Source organism: Choloepus didactylus, chromosome 5 (assembly GCF_015220235.1).
Source record: "Choloepus didactylus isolate mChoDid1 chromosome 5, mChoDid1.pri, whole genome shotgun sequence".
Taxonomy (NCBI): Eukaryota; Metazoa; Chordata; class Mammalia; order Pilosa; family Megalonychidae; genus Choloepus; species Choloepus didactylus.
The window spans coordinates 89825563-89838764 of NC_051311.1; the positions used below are offsets into that span (position 1 = coordinate 89825563).

The 13202-nt window shown below is 40.9% G+C and overlaps 1 protein-coding gene and 1 pseudogene across 8 annotated transcripts in view; both read left to right on the top strand.

Annotated features, from left to right (window-relative positions):
- The first annotated feature begins 2993 nt into the window (after positions 1–2993).
- LOC119535377 lies at positions 2994–3720 on the top strand (annotated as a pseudogene).
- A 2095-nt stretch (positions 3721–5815) lies between these two features.
- The window catches only part of SRPK2 (SRSF protein kinase 2), a 321319-nt gene continuing 313932 nt past the window's right edge, over positions 5816–13202 (top strand). For 2 of the 8 annotated variants that reach the window (XM_037836451.1, XM_037836455.1), the window contains exons 1-2: positions 5816–5945; positions 6481–6535. In XM_037836451.1, the coding sequence (XP_037692379.1) occupies positions 5819–5945; positions 6481–6535 (182 nt within the window). In that variant the 5' untranslated portion in view covers positions 5816–5818. Of the gene's footprint in view, positions 5946–6231; positions 6393–6480; positions 6536–13202 lie in introns of those variants that run through there. The other 6 variants (XM_037836453.1, XM_037836452.1, XM_037836457.1 and 3 more) reach the window with 6 other exon arrangements.

Sequence of the window (13202 nt, forward strand, 5' to 3'; positions counted from 1 at the left end):
CAGCTGCCGTGTCATAAGGACACTGGGCAGCCCCATGGAGCCCACCAGGTGGTGAGGAACTGAGGCCATCTGCCTGCAGACACGTGAGTAAGCTGTCTTGGTAGCACATCCTCCAGCCTTGGTAAAGCCTTCACATGATGGTAGCCTCGGGTGACACTGTTTTTTTCATTTTTAAAATGAATTTTTAATTTCAGAATAGTTTCATATTTACAGAAAAGTTGTAAAAATAGTAAAGAAAGATCCCATTTACCCCACATCCAGTTTCCCCTATTATTAACATATTGCATTGGTATAGTACCTCTGTCACAATTGATGAACCAGTATTGATACATTGTTATTCTTTATTCTGATTTCTTCAATTTTGACCTAATGTCTTTTTTTTTCTGTTCCAGGACATTCAGGAGATCACATTACATTTAGTTGTCATGTCTCTTTAGGTTCTTGTTGGCTGTGAGAATTTTTCAGACTTTCCTTGTTTTTGCATAGGAGTTTTGTTTTTTAATTTTACTTTGAAATAATTTCAAATTTACAGGACAGTTGCAAAAATAATACAAAACCCATACAGAGCACTCCAACATACCCTCACCCAGACACCTAGATCCACCAACTTTTAACAATTTGCCACATTTGTCATGTTATTCTGTCTCTATCTATCCAACTAGCTAATCTATTCTCTAAACATTTGAGAGCAGGTTGTATACCCAGATGACATCTTGACTCTTCAGCTAAGCTGTTCTCAAATTCCTGACCACAGAAACTGAGACAACAAATTTTTTGTTATTTTAGGCTGCTAAATTTGGGGGTCATTTGTTAGGCAGCAATAAATAACTAATACATCCCTTAATATGTATATATATGTGTGTGTGTGTATATATATATATATGCATATAAACAGCTAATATTTATTGAAAAGTTAGTACTTATCTAAGCATTTCATGTGAAGTAACTCATTTATTCCTTGCAACAAACTTACAAGGTAGGAAATATTATTATCTGGATTTTGCAGATCAGGCAACTGAGGCACAGAGAGACTGAGTAACTTGTCCAAGTTTACCCAGCTAGCTAATGCAGTATTAGTTTGAACTCTAGCAATCAAACTTTACTACTCTCTACACTTAACTGCTGCTATTGTGATGGTGCTATAAAAACATTACTTTCTTATTTTCTTTCTTTTTTTTTTTTTGGTATTTCCTTTAAATATCTTTTAAATTATAAATTTCAGAGAAAAATTTAATTTCCAAAGGTTTACAATTAATCATTCTTTCTAAAAACATCTAACATAGTATGTCTAAAGATGTTTATTGGTGATTAATTTGATGTCTTTTAATTCAATAAATTTAAAGCACTTCAAAAATATTTGAGGTGGCAAATATATTTCTTTCCTAATTTAAAGAAGTAAAAATCTTGGCAGCAAGATTACTTTAAGGTCTTTAATTAAATGTCAACTTCTCAGCGAGGCCTTCATACAAACCCTTCCTAAATGGTCTCTATTTTATTTTTCTGCATAGAAGTTATTACCCTCTTGTAAAGATAGTATATATTTCACATATTTGTTTTGTTTATTGCCTGTCTCCTGTGAGTAGAATGTAAGCCCCATGAGAACAGGGAGACTTGGGGGTCCTTTGTCCACTAGTGTAGACTCAGTGCCTGAAATAATGCTTGCCATGAAGGAAGTGTTGGATAATTATTTGTTGAAAACATGGGTGCAAAAGATCATGCAAGCAGATTGGTGTATGCATCTCCCAACTAATGTTAATAATAACTATTATTTATTAAATATTTAATTATCTTATTTGATTATATGCTGACCTCTGAGGATTGGTATTACTATTAAGTAACTTGATCAACATGCAGAAATCAAAGAGCAGAAGCCAGTTTCAACACTGTGTTAAGTGAAAGCCAGTCACAAAAGGCCACATATTGTATAATACCATTTATGTGAAGTGTCCAGAATAGGCAAGTCCATAGAGACTGAAAGTAGATTAGTGCTTGCCTAGGGCTGGGCAGGGAGTTGGGAGGAAATGATGAGCTACTGCTAATGGGTATGAGGTTTCTTATAGGAGGGACAAAAATATTTTAAAATTAGATTGTGGTGATGGTTGCACAATTTTGTGAATATAATAAAAGAACTGATTGTATACTACAAATATGGGTGAATTGCATGGTATGTGAATTATATCTCAATAAAGTTGCTAAAAGATATTAAATCAGTTTCAAACTCATCTCTTTGGCTTCAAAACTTCTAATCAAGATGCAAGGCAAAAGACTGGGCAAAAGACTTGGGAGTCAGTGGTCCTTAAAACCAGATGAGATTACATAGGCAGACTGTGGTTGGATAAGAGAGAGATGAGGATCAAGCCATGTGATGCTCCAACACCCCTGAATTTGAACAGAGAAGGAGGCATCAGCTGTGGACACTGAGATGCAGTGAGGACCAGGAAAATGGTGGCTGGGAAGCCAAGACATCATCCAGTCATTTAAAATGATGGTTCAAAGAATATTTAATGCTGTGGGAAAATGCTCATCATAGGTTAAGGGCGGGGGTAGGGTGGGGGTGGGGAGGACAGCAGCATGTGAAACACAAGGCTAACAATTATTTTCTCTAGTGGCGCTGGCTGAAGGTCATTTTTCTTTTCTTCTTTACAATTTTCTGTATTTTCTTCATTTTTGGCATTGAACATGTATTATTACTCTTGTAAAAATTCTTAGACAAGGAGATTTGAAAATAAACATTAAAAGGTGGGGGAAAAAAACAAAACAAGACTTCTCATCAAGAAAGAGCCATGACTGGAGAAATGGCTGGTTTTGAGACTAGCTTAGGGAACGCACAAAGTTTCCTGGAACATCTTGTTGTGTTAGAAAGTAAAGAGGTGATCAAAAACTGGTAGGGAGGGCAGATTTAAACCCCCTTTGCCTGAGGCAGTCCCAGTTCCCTGAGCTTCTTCCAGGTGAACATCTCTCTTTGTCTCTGGTTACTGGCCTTTCCTAACAGGATGGCCCCCAAATGCCAGTCTTCACTCCTGCCTCAAAGCAAGAAAAGTAAAGTTGTTTCCTATCCCCAGGCCAGAGAAGACATTGGCCTCTCTGGACTTGTTGAAAGGAGAAAAGGAACAGCAGGAAGCAACTGAACATATTGATGAAGTACAAAATGAAACAGACTTAATGAACAAGCCAGTAAACTCCGTCAGCCATTCCTTCTGAAGAGGTCAGAGTCGATCACCAAAATCCCAGATTTCTGGATAACAACATCTGCAAACCATCCACAAGTATCTTCATGTCTTGGGGAAGAAGAAGAGGAGCTGCATTATTTGACCAGAGTTGAAGAAACAGAATATGAAGATATTAAGTCAGATTACAGAATAGATTTTTATTTTGTTGAACATCCTTACTATGAAAATAAAGTTCTCTCCAAAGAATTTCATCTGAATGAAGAGTGGTGGGACATCCTCGAAGTCAACTGACATCAAATGGAAATCTGAAAGGACTTCACAAAACGTTCAAGTCAAACACAGAATAAAGCCAGGGGGAAAGAGGCAGCATGAAGAAACAGAGAGCTTCTTTACCTGGTTGACTGACCATTATGATGCAGATGCAGTTGAGGTAGGAAAGGTCATCAAAGATGATACTTGGCCAAATCCAATAAAGTACTATTTGCTTCCTGATATGGATGATGAAGAAGGGAAATTCCATTTAATTAACATAGCTGGAAAGATAGGATAATAAAATCATTGCTCTATAACTACTATAGTAATAATTGGTTCAGACAAGCATCATCAATGGATGCTCAACCACTGAGTTGAAGATTACTGGGGAAACACAGGCTCAAAGTATTATCCCATACATAATCTTTTAATTGAGGAGAAATTCATGTGACATAAAATTAACCATTTTAAAGTGAACAATTCAGTGGCATTTAGTGCCTTCCCAATGTTGTACATCCACCATCTGTATCTAGTTCCAGAACACTTTCATCACTCCAAAAATAAAACTCCATATTCATTAAGCAGTCACTGGCTTCTTTCACTTAACGTAATGTTTTTGCAGTTTATTGAAGTTGTAGCATGTATCAGTGTTTCATTCTTTTTTATGGCTGAATAATACTTCCATTGTATGTATAGAACACATTTTGTTTATCCATTCATCTGTTGATGGACTTTTGGGCAGTTTCTACCTTTTGACTACTGTGAATAGTGCTGTGGAACATTCATGTACAAGCTTCTGTTAGAGTCCCTGTTATCAGTTCTTTTGGGTATACACACAGAAGTGGAATTCCAAGGTCATATAGTAATTCTATGTTTAACTTGTTGAGGAAACAAACCAAACTGTTTTCCACAGCAGCTGCACCATTTTACATTCACACCAGCAGTGTACAAGGGGTCCAATTTCTCCACATCCTTACTAACACTAATTTTCCTTTTCAAATTTTTTTCTGTTTTATTCTAGCCACCCCAGTGGGTGTGACATGGTATATCATTGTGATTTTGATTGCATTACCCTTATGACTAAGGATGTTGGGCATCTTTTCATGTGCTTGTTGGCCATTTATGTATCTTCCTTGGAGAAAAGGCTAAGTCTTCTTCCCTTTTTTTTTTTTTTTTTCTTTCTCAGATTACTTTCTAAATAAAGAAGGAAAAAGGTACTTTTGCCATGAAGACATGATTAAATGTAACATCACCAATAATGGAACAAACTGACTTCATATCCTTCCTGACATGATGCACTTGAGATATATCACCTATATAGTGCAACTGACGAAATGATTTAACTTTAATCAGACACTTCAAACTTAACAACATTCTGCAAAACAAGACTGAATTCTTAAAAAAAGTAAATGTTACAAAAGAAAAAAACAACAACAGGGATTATTGTAGCCTAAAGGAGCTTAAAAAGACATGACAACTAAATGCAATGCATGATCCTTGATTATATCCTGGATTGGAAAAAAAAATTGAGACATGTTCAAAATTTGAATACAGCTTATATAGTACAGATAATACTATTTTATTACCATTAAATTTTCTTTGTGTGATAACGGAATTCTGGTTATGCAGAAGGGTATCTTTGTTCTTAGGAGATACATATTGAAATATTTAGGGGTGAAGGGTAACAATGTCTACAAAAACTCAAATGATTCAGCAAAAAAAGCAAACCCAATGAAGTGTTAAAAATTGGTGAATATGGGTGTTCATTTTATTTTTCTCATAACTTCTGTAGGTTTGATATTTTTGAAAATAAAAAGTTGAGGTTAAAAAATCCAAATACTTCCTGTTCCTTTGGAATTACTATCTTTAAAATAGGATTACCAGTTCTTTCAGTTAAGGATCAAATTGGATAACCAAGGAGGGACTAAATGGTCAGGATGTATATCTTTCAAAACTACTGTAATTACTTAAACCGTAGTTACCATTTGTTCCACCATCAACTTGATGCACATCTTTATCAGGCAGCCTGGCATGATGGCAAGAATTTGGGAGCCAGGCCTGAATTCTGATCCTGGCTTGGGTAAACTAACCTCTTTAGGTCTCAGTTTCTTCATTGTGAGATGGAGAAAATAACCCCTTGGTGGGTTTGTTGTATTAGATTGTTATACACGTAGCAGTTATTGAACTGGGCTTCAATTCATGTACAAAAGCTTTATCCTACTTTCAATGCTATCTTCATCTTTTCCTTCACTAAACTCACGCAATCCTGAAGGGGTAGGTAAAGGTGAGCGGCAAAAGTGACTTCTCCAAGGTCACACAACTAGCCAGTATCCAGATTTCCCAGTTCTTGGTCCTGTGCCCTTTCCACGCCCGCTGGAGAGGAGGAAGCTACGCTCATGGGGATGCAAGGATGTAGAGGAGCAAAGGGAGAGAAAAGGCCGCGGGAAGAGAGGTGGTGTGAGACCCGTGGCAGCGCTGGTCAAGGAAGGGGTCATGGAGATGCGGGCGGAGCGACCGGCCGGGGTACGGAAAGGAGAGGTGGTAGCTTGTGAGGGAGGGTCGCAAGGACCCGGTGCCGGGCAGAGGAGGGCGGTCTGGGCCAGAGGCGGGGGCGCAGGAGGCGGAGGCCCCGCCGCGGAGTGCGGAGGGGTAGGCCGTGGGCGGGAGAGACTTCTGCACAGGTGGGCGGGTGGGTGTGGGGTGCGCGGGAGGGGCGCGGCGCAGGGGTCTCGACCCCATAGGGCCGGTGTGGTGGGGGCGGGGCGGGGGCGGAGCGGGGCGGGGGCGGGTCTTGTTGGGCCCCCTGCGGGAGCGGTGGCAACGGCGGCGGCGCAGGCGCGGTTCCCGCCTCCTCCTGGGTGGCGGAGCGACTGGAGGCTGCAGCCGGGCTCTGGTCCCGCGTCGCCGCCGCCGCAGCCGCCGAAGCCCCCCGCCCCCTCTTCTGCCGCGTCAGGATGAGCTCCCGGAAAGGTGAGTGGCCCGCGCCCTCCCCTTCTCCCGGCCGCGCGGCCCCGTAGGCCGGCCGCCGACCGTTAATGTGTGTCTTCTCTTTCCCCAGTGCTGGCCATTCAGGCCCGAAAACGGAGGCCGAAAAGAGAGAAACATCCGAAAAAGTGAGTCCACGCTGCGTTCGCCTCTGGGCCTCCGCACCCGCCCCGTCGGAGGGAGCCCGCGGCCGCGCAGGGGAAAGTTGCCCAGGTCCCCCGGGCCGGCGGGCAGGCTGATCCCCCGGGACTTCGGCGCTCGGCTCCTGCGCGCTCCGCGGACGGCCTGGGGGGAGGGGCGGGCAGGCGGGGGCGGGGCTCGCGGGAGCCTGTAGCCGGCCCGCCGAGCATCTCCGGGCCCCTGGGCCCCGCGGCGGCGTGGGCCGGAGGGGGACGGCCGAGGAGCGCCCGGCGTGTGCACCCTTCCCTTGAGCGCCGGGTGGGCCCGGGGGTCGGGGGCGCGGGCCCTGCTCCGGAGGGGCGGTGGCGTCCTCCTGTTACGGTGCGCCCCGTGCGGGCGTGAGGCTGCTGAGAGGCGCCCACCTGGTGGTTGTGGCAAAAGAGGAAGAGGCGCCGAGTGTGCAAGCGAGTGTGTATCGCCTCCTCTTCCTCTCCAGCCCCCGCCTCTCGGCCTTTCTGCTGAAAACCCGAACTGGCTGTCAAGTGGCTTGCCTCGGGCGTGTTCCTGGCGCGAGTTCAACTCCGAGACCTGTGCGTTTCAAGCGCTCAGGTTTTGGTTCGAAAGTTTTTGCTCGAGTCAAGTCTGACTTCGCTGCGCTGCGGCTGCGCGCAGCTTGCGGGCTGCGCGGGGCCGGTAGGCGTGTGCGCAGGCGGGTGGGCCGTCCCCGGCGCGCCTTCTAGCCCTTCATTGTGCCGAGGAGTTGATGAATAGGGTGGTGATATTTAAAACGTGCCAGCCAGCCACCTCCAGCTTGGCGGCGGACTGGAGTTGCAGCGTCCGGTACCGAGAAGCCTTTCCTGGAGAACTGTTAGGAGACCACAGAGCGCCGCCTCTCTTTTCTTTTTTTCTCTTCTTTTCTTTTCTTTCTCATTCTTCTTCCTCTAATTTTGTTACTTCGTTCTTTTGAGCAAAAAATACTCTGAGTGGCTTTTTTGGTGCTGTGGGGAATGATAATTGATCTTTGCGGAGCCATCCCGCAGCACTTCTAGGCTGTTTTTTTTCCCCTTCCTGTTAGCCTTGGTCTCTGCCTAGTGAATTTCATACCCATTGCTGACGTTTAAGAAAACTGGCTAAGTCGTTTTTAATGTGGTATACCATGACAGGATTTTGTTCATTTGAAACAGAACATAATTCGAAAGTGGTGTTACATTTTCGCGAAATGTGGATGTCGAAATAAAAATGCATTTCTAAAACTATTAAAGGAAAAGGAGTTGTTAAGGGCTTGAAGAACTGGTGGATATTGGGTCTTGGATTCTTAAGATGTTAAAAATGAATTTTTGGTAGTTTATGGTTTAAAAAATTAGTGCTAGCTTTCAAGTAAAAAAGTTTAAATATGGGATTTTCTTTGGTGAATAACAGAAGCTTAGCCCGGAAGTAAGGAGGACTGTAATGTTTAGGATTCTGAATGATTACTGGGTTTTAGTCACAGCTTTCAATTCAAAGCATTGATTTCTTTCCACATACCTCATTATATTCAGAAATGTAAAAAGGAGTTGAAAAAAGCATGGTCTCAGTTTGTGGATGGTTTTGTGTGTATGTATATTGTGAGTGTGTGTATTATACATGCATACATACATGTAGAAAAGATTTTAGTTAAATAAGTCAAGATGTGTTGCATATTTTCACATTTCAGGGTATGACTTTCCTAATGGCCAAGAGCCTTTTTTGGTGTGCTGCAGTTTGGATTTATGTGGTATGTTTATAAAGAATTAGAGTATATCCACATTATTCACCTTTTTACTCTCACAGATTAATTTACCAGTTTCTTCTGTGTATTGTATAAATGTGATAAGATTTGAGGTGGGACAAGCCCAGCTAATGAGTAAATGAACTGGCAGGTCTGCAAGTTAATTGGCAAGAGGAGACCAGCCCAATTATATAACTGATTGAGGCTAATGCTGTTTTTCACTTAATTCTTTGAATCAAGACGTTAGTATTTTAAAGAAATGATTGATATGATTTATTTATTCATGTGCTCAACACGTATTTCAATGTCTTTTCTTGGAGGTGGTGATACAGTTTTGAACAAGACAAGGTCCTCATGAAACCTGCATTTGGTGGGGGTTGGGGGAGAACTACAAAAAGAACAAGAAATACAGAAGATAGTTTCAGAGTGATGAGGAATAGGGAGAAAAAATAAGATGGAACACCTTAGTGATAATGGTAGATAACATTTGAACCCTGTGGCAGACTCTCTGCCGATTGCTTTATGTACTTATTCTTTGTGACAACAATATGAGATAGGCACTGTTGTTATCACCATTGTACAGATGAGGAAATGGACACAGCATGAATAAGTAACATGCCCAGTTATTAGGTGGAGTCTAGGCAGTCTGGGACCAGAGTCCATGCTCTTAACTCCCTGAGGAGATGAATTCTGAGCAGAAAGTAAAATGAGGAGGTGATGGGAGCGTGGCAAAGCCCCTGGGAGTAATGGGCAGGAATGTTTGCGGAACCAAAAGCCAGGATGTCTGGAGTGGTCCAGAGCGGTTGCTGAGAGGTAGGAGTCAGATTATGTAGGTTTTGTAGGCCATTGGAAACTTTTACATGTGGATGGAGAGGGTCTGATTCCTGTTGTAAAAACAGCACTAGTCATAATGTGGGGAATGGCTTGTGGAGGCAGGAGCAAGTGTGGGATCTGGAGCCAGCTTTCTCTAGGAGTAAATGGGAAATGGTTGTGACTTGCTGGAGGGTGGAAGGAGTGGCTCTGGAGAGAAGTGGTGATAAAAGGACTGTAGGAGATTGATAGTCTCAGAGGTATTTCTCTTTCACAGAAACAGAGGTTAAGGTCACACAGCTTAGGTTGGAACAGAATTCATTGGTTTGCTTTCTGATTAATTCTCCAGAGAAGGAAAAGGAGTGATAGGTCTAATGGGATAACTGGAAAACATATGGGACTATGTGGGCCTGGCTTGAGGTAATACAATCTTTTTTTGTCATTATGTACTTATTTATGCAAGCCAGCTCTTCATTTTATTTCAGTTCAATTCTGTGAGCTATTATGAAATGAGCCAGACCTTAGTACAACAGAATTTGTAGTTGTCAGGAATAAGATTAAGATTTCTTTACTCAGCTGAGTCAAAATTTTAGCCTCATCGGATTGTTCCAGTGAGTTTAGTTCGCTAATTATTAATTATGCTTTGTAGGTAACAGGCAGCAGGGAAGAACTACAATGTCATTCAGTCATGAATCATATGGATTAGCTAAATCAGCTTGGGATAGATTTTTTTTTTTGCCTTGGATCATGTGTATATATGTAGGTCATTTTTTTTAATGTTTAATTTTCTTTTTGCATACAGTTTTTTTATCAAGACAATTCACATGCCATAAAATTTACTCTTTTAAAGTGTACAGTTCACTGGTTTTTACTTTATTAACAAAGTTGTACAACCCTCACTACTATATAATTCCAGAACATTTTCATCACTCAGAAGCTCCGTACCTCTTAGCAGTCACTTCCCATTCTTCCCTTCCCCCAGCCCCTGACAACTGCTAATCTACTTTCTGTCTCTATGGACTTGCGTCTTCTGGACATTACGTATAAATGAAATCTTACAATATGTAGACTTTTGTGACTGGCTTCTTAGTGTAATGTTTTCAGGGTTCATTCATGTTGTAGGATGAATCAGTACTTCATTCCTTTTAATTGCTAAATAATGTTCCATGGAGTGAATATACCACATTTTATTTAGCCATAATAAATAAATTGATGGACATTTGGGTTGTTTCCGCTTTTTGGCTATAAATATATTTTTTAATTCCTTGTTTTTTAAAATTCAATTTTAAATTTGGAAATAGTTTAAGACTGACAAGAAGTTGCAAAAAGAGTTCAGCATTCCATGTGCCCTTTACCTAGCTTTTCCCAATGGTACTATCTTGCATAAGCATAGAACATTGTCAGAAGCAGGAATTGACATAGGTACAGTACTGTTAACGCAAGTAAGGCCTTATTCGGATTTTTTCAGTCTTTACATGCATTCTTCACATATTTGCCATCTAGTTCTGCTAGATTTTATTGCATGTGTAAATTAGTGTAATCATCACCACAGTCAGGGTACAGAGCTGTTTCATCACCATAAAGAAACTCTCCTCTTAGCTCTTCATACCTTTCAGTGGTCACATATCCCCCCAACCCTAACCCCCGGCAAGCGCTAATCTGCTCTCCATCACTATACTTTTAACACTTTGAGAGTTTTATATAAATGGAATTATACAGTATGTAGCCTTTTGAGATTTACTTCTTTTCTACTCAGCATAAGGTTCTTGTGATTCCTCCATGTTGTTTTATGTATCATATACTGTTGGGTTGTATCCCATGTTATGGATGCACTGCTGCTTGTCTGTCCATTCACTTGTTGAAGAACATTGAGTAGTTCCTAGTTTTGGGCTCTTACAAATAAAGCTAGTGAACATTCAATATAGGTTCTGTGTGTACGTAAATTTTCATTTCTGTAGGATAAATACCCAGGAATACAATTGTCAGAGCACTCTTTTTTTTTTTTTTTTTTTTTTAATTTCTAACAAGTTGGTACATGGGTCTTTTTGTGTTTCTGTTTGTCTTTCTCTCTTTTTCCTCTGCATGATATCTTTGATATGTGTGGGCATTGTTGCTGATGCATTTTTCGATGGTGATGACTCCTTTGGGGTCTTGGCTTTTCTGTTAGTATGTGGGTCCTTTTATTGCTTTCCTGTAAGGGTTTTGACTGTTGCAGAAAATGATAGGCATGCGGTTGATGTTATTGGCACTGGGTCAGTAAATCATAGGTAACACAATTTTGGAATGCAGTTATACAAGTTCTGTCCTTGTCAGATGAGCCTCATCCCTTCCTTCCCTGTAGTATAAACTCAAGCTCACAAGCCTGTGATTTTGGAATACTCCCCTTGGAAGCGGATCACTTTTTTTTGTTCTACATTTGTTTATTAAACAAACATTTTTACTTAACACCTATACAATTCAATACAACAAACACATATGAAGCAGACACCGCTTATTTGTTAGGCATTTTGTACATGTTAGGAAAGTTAAATAAAGCCCAGTATTGGCTGGCAAGTAGGAGAGACTGCCTTGTAGATGGACCGTTGCAGGACAGTGTGATGAGCACCGTAACACGTAAAATTTAGGTACAGTGATGCTTAGATCAGTAAGGGAAGGCTCAGGAAGAGACCTTTTTTTGAGATTAACATTGTTTTCTAAAATGAGATACTTATTTTTTTTCTTTAACATTTTGTTCTGAAATAATTTCAAACTTATAGGACAGTTGAAGAAATAATACAACTCTTAACATACCCTCATCCCCCCATATACCCAGATCTACCATTTTAACATTTTGCCAACTTTGCCATATTATTCTCTCGCTCTGTTTATCTGTCTGTCTGCCTATCTATTTTCTGAACATCTGACAGCAGGTTGCACACATTATAATCCTTGAACACGTAACACCTCCATGGACATTTCCTATGAACAAGGATATTCAGTTACATAATCACCTTAAGTCCAGTTATCAAGTTCAATAAATTTAACATTGACATAAAGCTTGCATTCTGTATTCCAGTTTTTTCTTATTTTCTAATAGCCTTTTGAGCCTTTTCTCCTCTCTCCTTAGAGCCCACCCAGAATCATGTATTGCATTTATTTTTTTAATTGCGTTTTTATTGAGATATATTCGCATAACATACAGTCCTTCACAGTGTACAATCAGTTGTTCATAGTTGTGCATTGATCACCATAATCAATCTTTGAACATTTTTAATTCTAATTTTTATTTTATTTTTTGGAGTAATGAGAATGTATTGCATTTAATTGTTATTATCTCTTTAGTTTCTATTTCTTTCTCTTTTTTTTTTTTTTCATTGTGGGAACATATATACAACATAAATCTTCCCATCTCAGCCCCACCCAAGCATACCAGTCAGTGGGATTAATCACATTCACGATGTTGCAGCACCCTCACCACCATACATTATTAGCACTCTTCCTTCACCTCAAGCAGAAACCCTAATTTTGCATTAATGAATTTGTTTTGCATAAAATCCCCTTTTCTCCTGCCCCCCCACTCCTGATAACCTGTACTCTACTTTCTCTGTGAGTTTGCATATTCTGATATTTTCTTTGTGGTTAACTGTTCCAGTTTGCTAATACTGTTGTTATGTAAAATACCAGAAATGGATTGGCTGTTATAAAGGGGACTTACTGGGTTACAAATTTACAGTTCTAAGGCCATAAAAGTGTCTGAACTAAGCTATCAACAAGAGGATACCTTTACGGAAGAAAGGCCGATGGCATCCAAAACACCTCTGTCAGCTGAGAAGGCACGTGGCTGGCATCTGCTGGTCCTTTGCTCCCAGGTTCTGGTTTCAAAATGGCTTTCTCCAAAATGTCTCTGGGCTTCTGTCTCTCTTAGCTTTTCTCTCTCAGCTCCTGTGCATCCTTGCTTGTTCTCCCAGGGAGTTTCTCTCTAAGTGTCTGGGGGTCCTCTCGTAGCTTCTCTGGGGCAAAGTCTGGGCTTCATCTCTTAGCTTAGCATCTCCAAATGTCTTTTTGTCTGCATTTCCAAGTGTCTGGGTCTGTGACAGCTCTTAGCTTCATCTGGGGGCAAACTCTGGATTATGTATCTT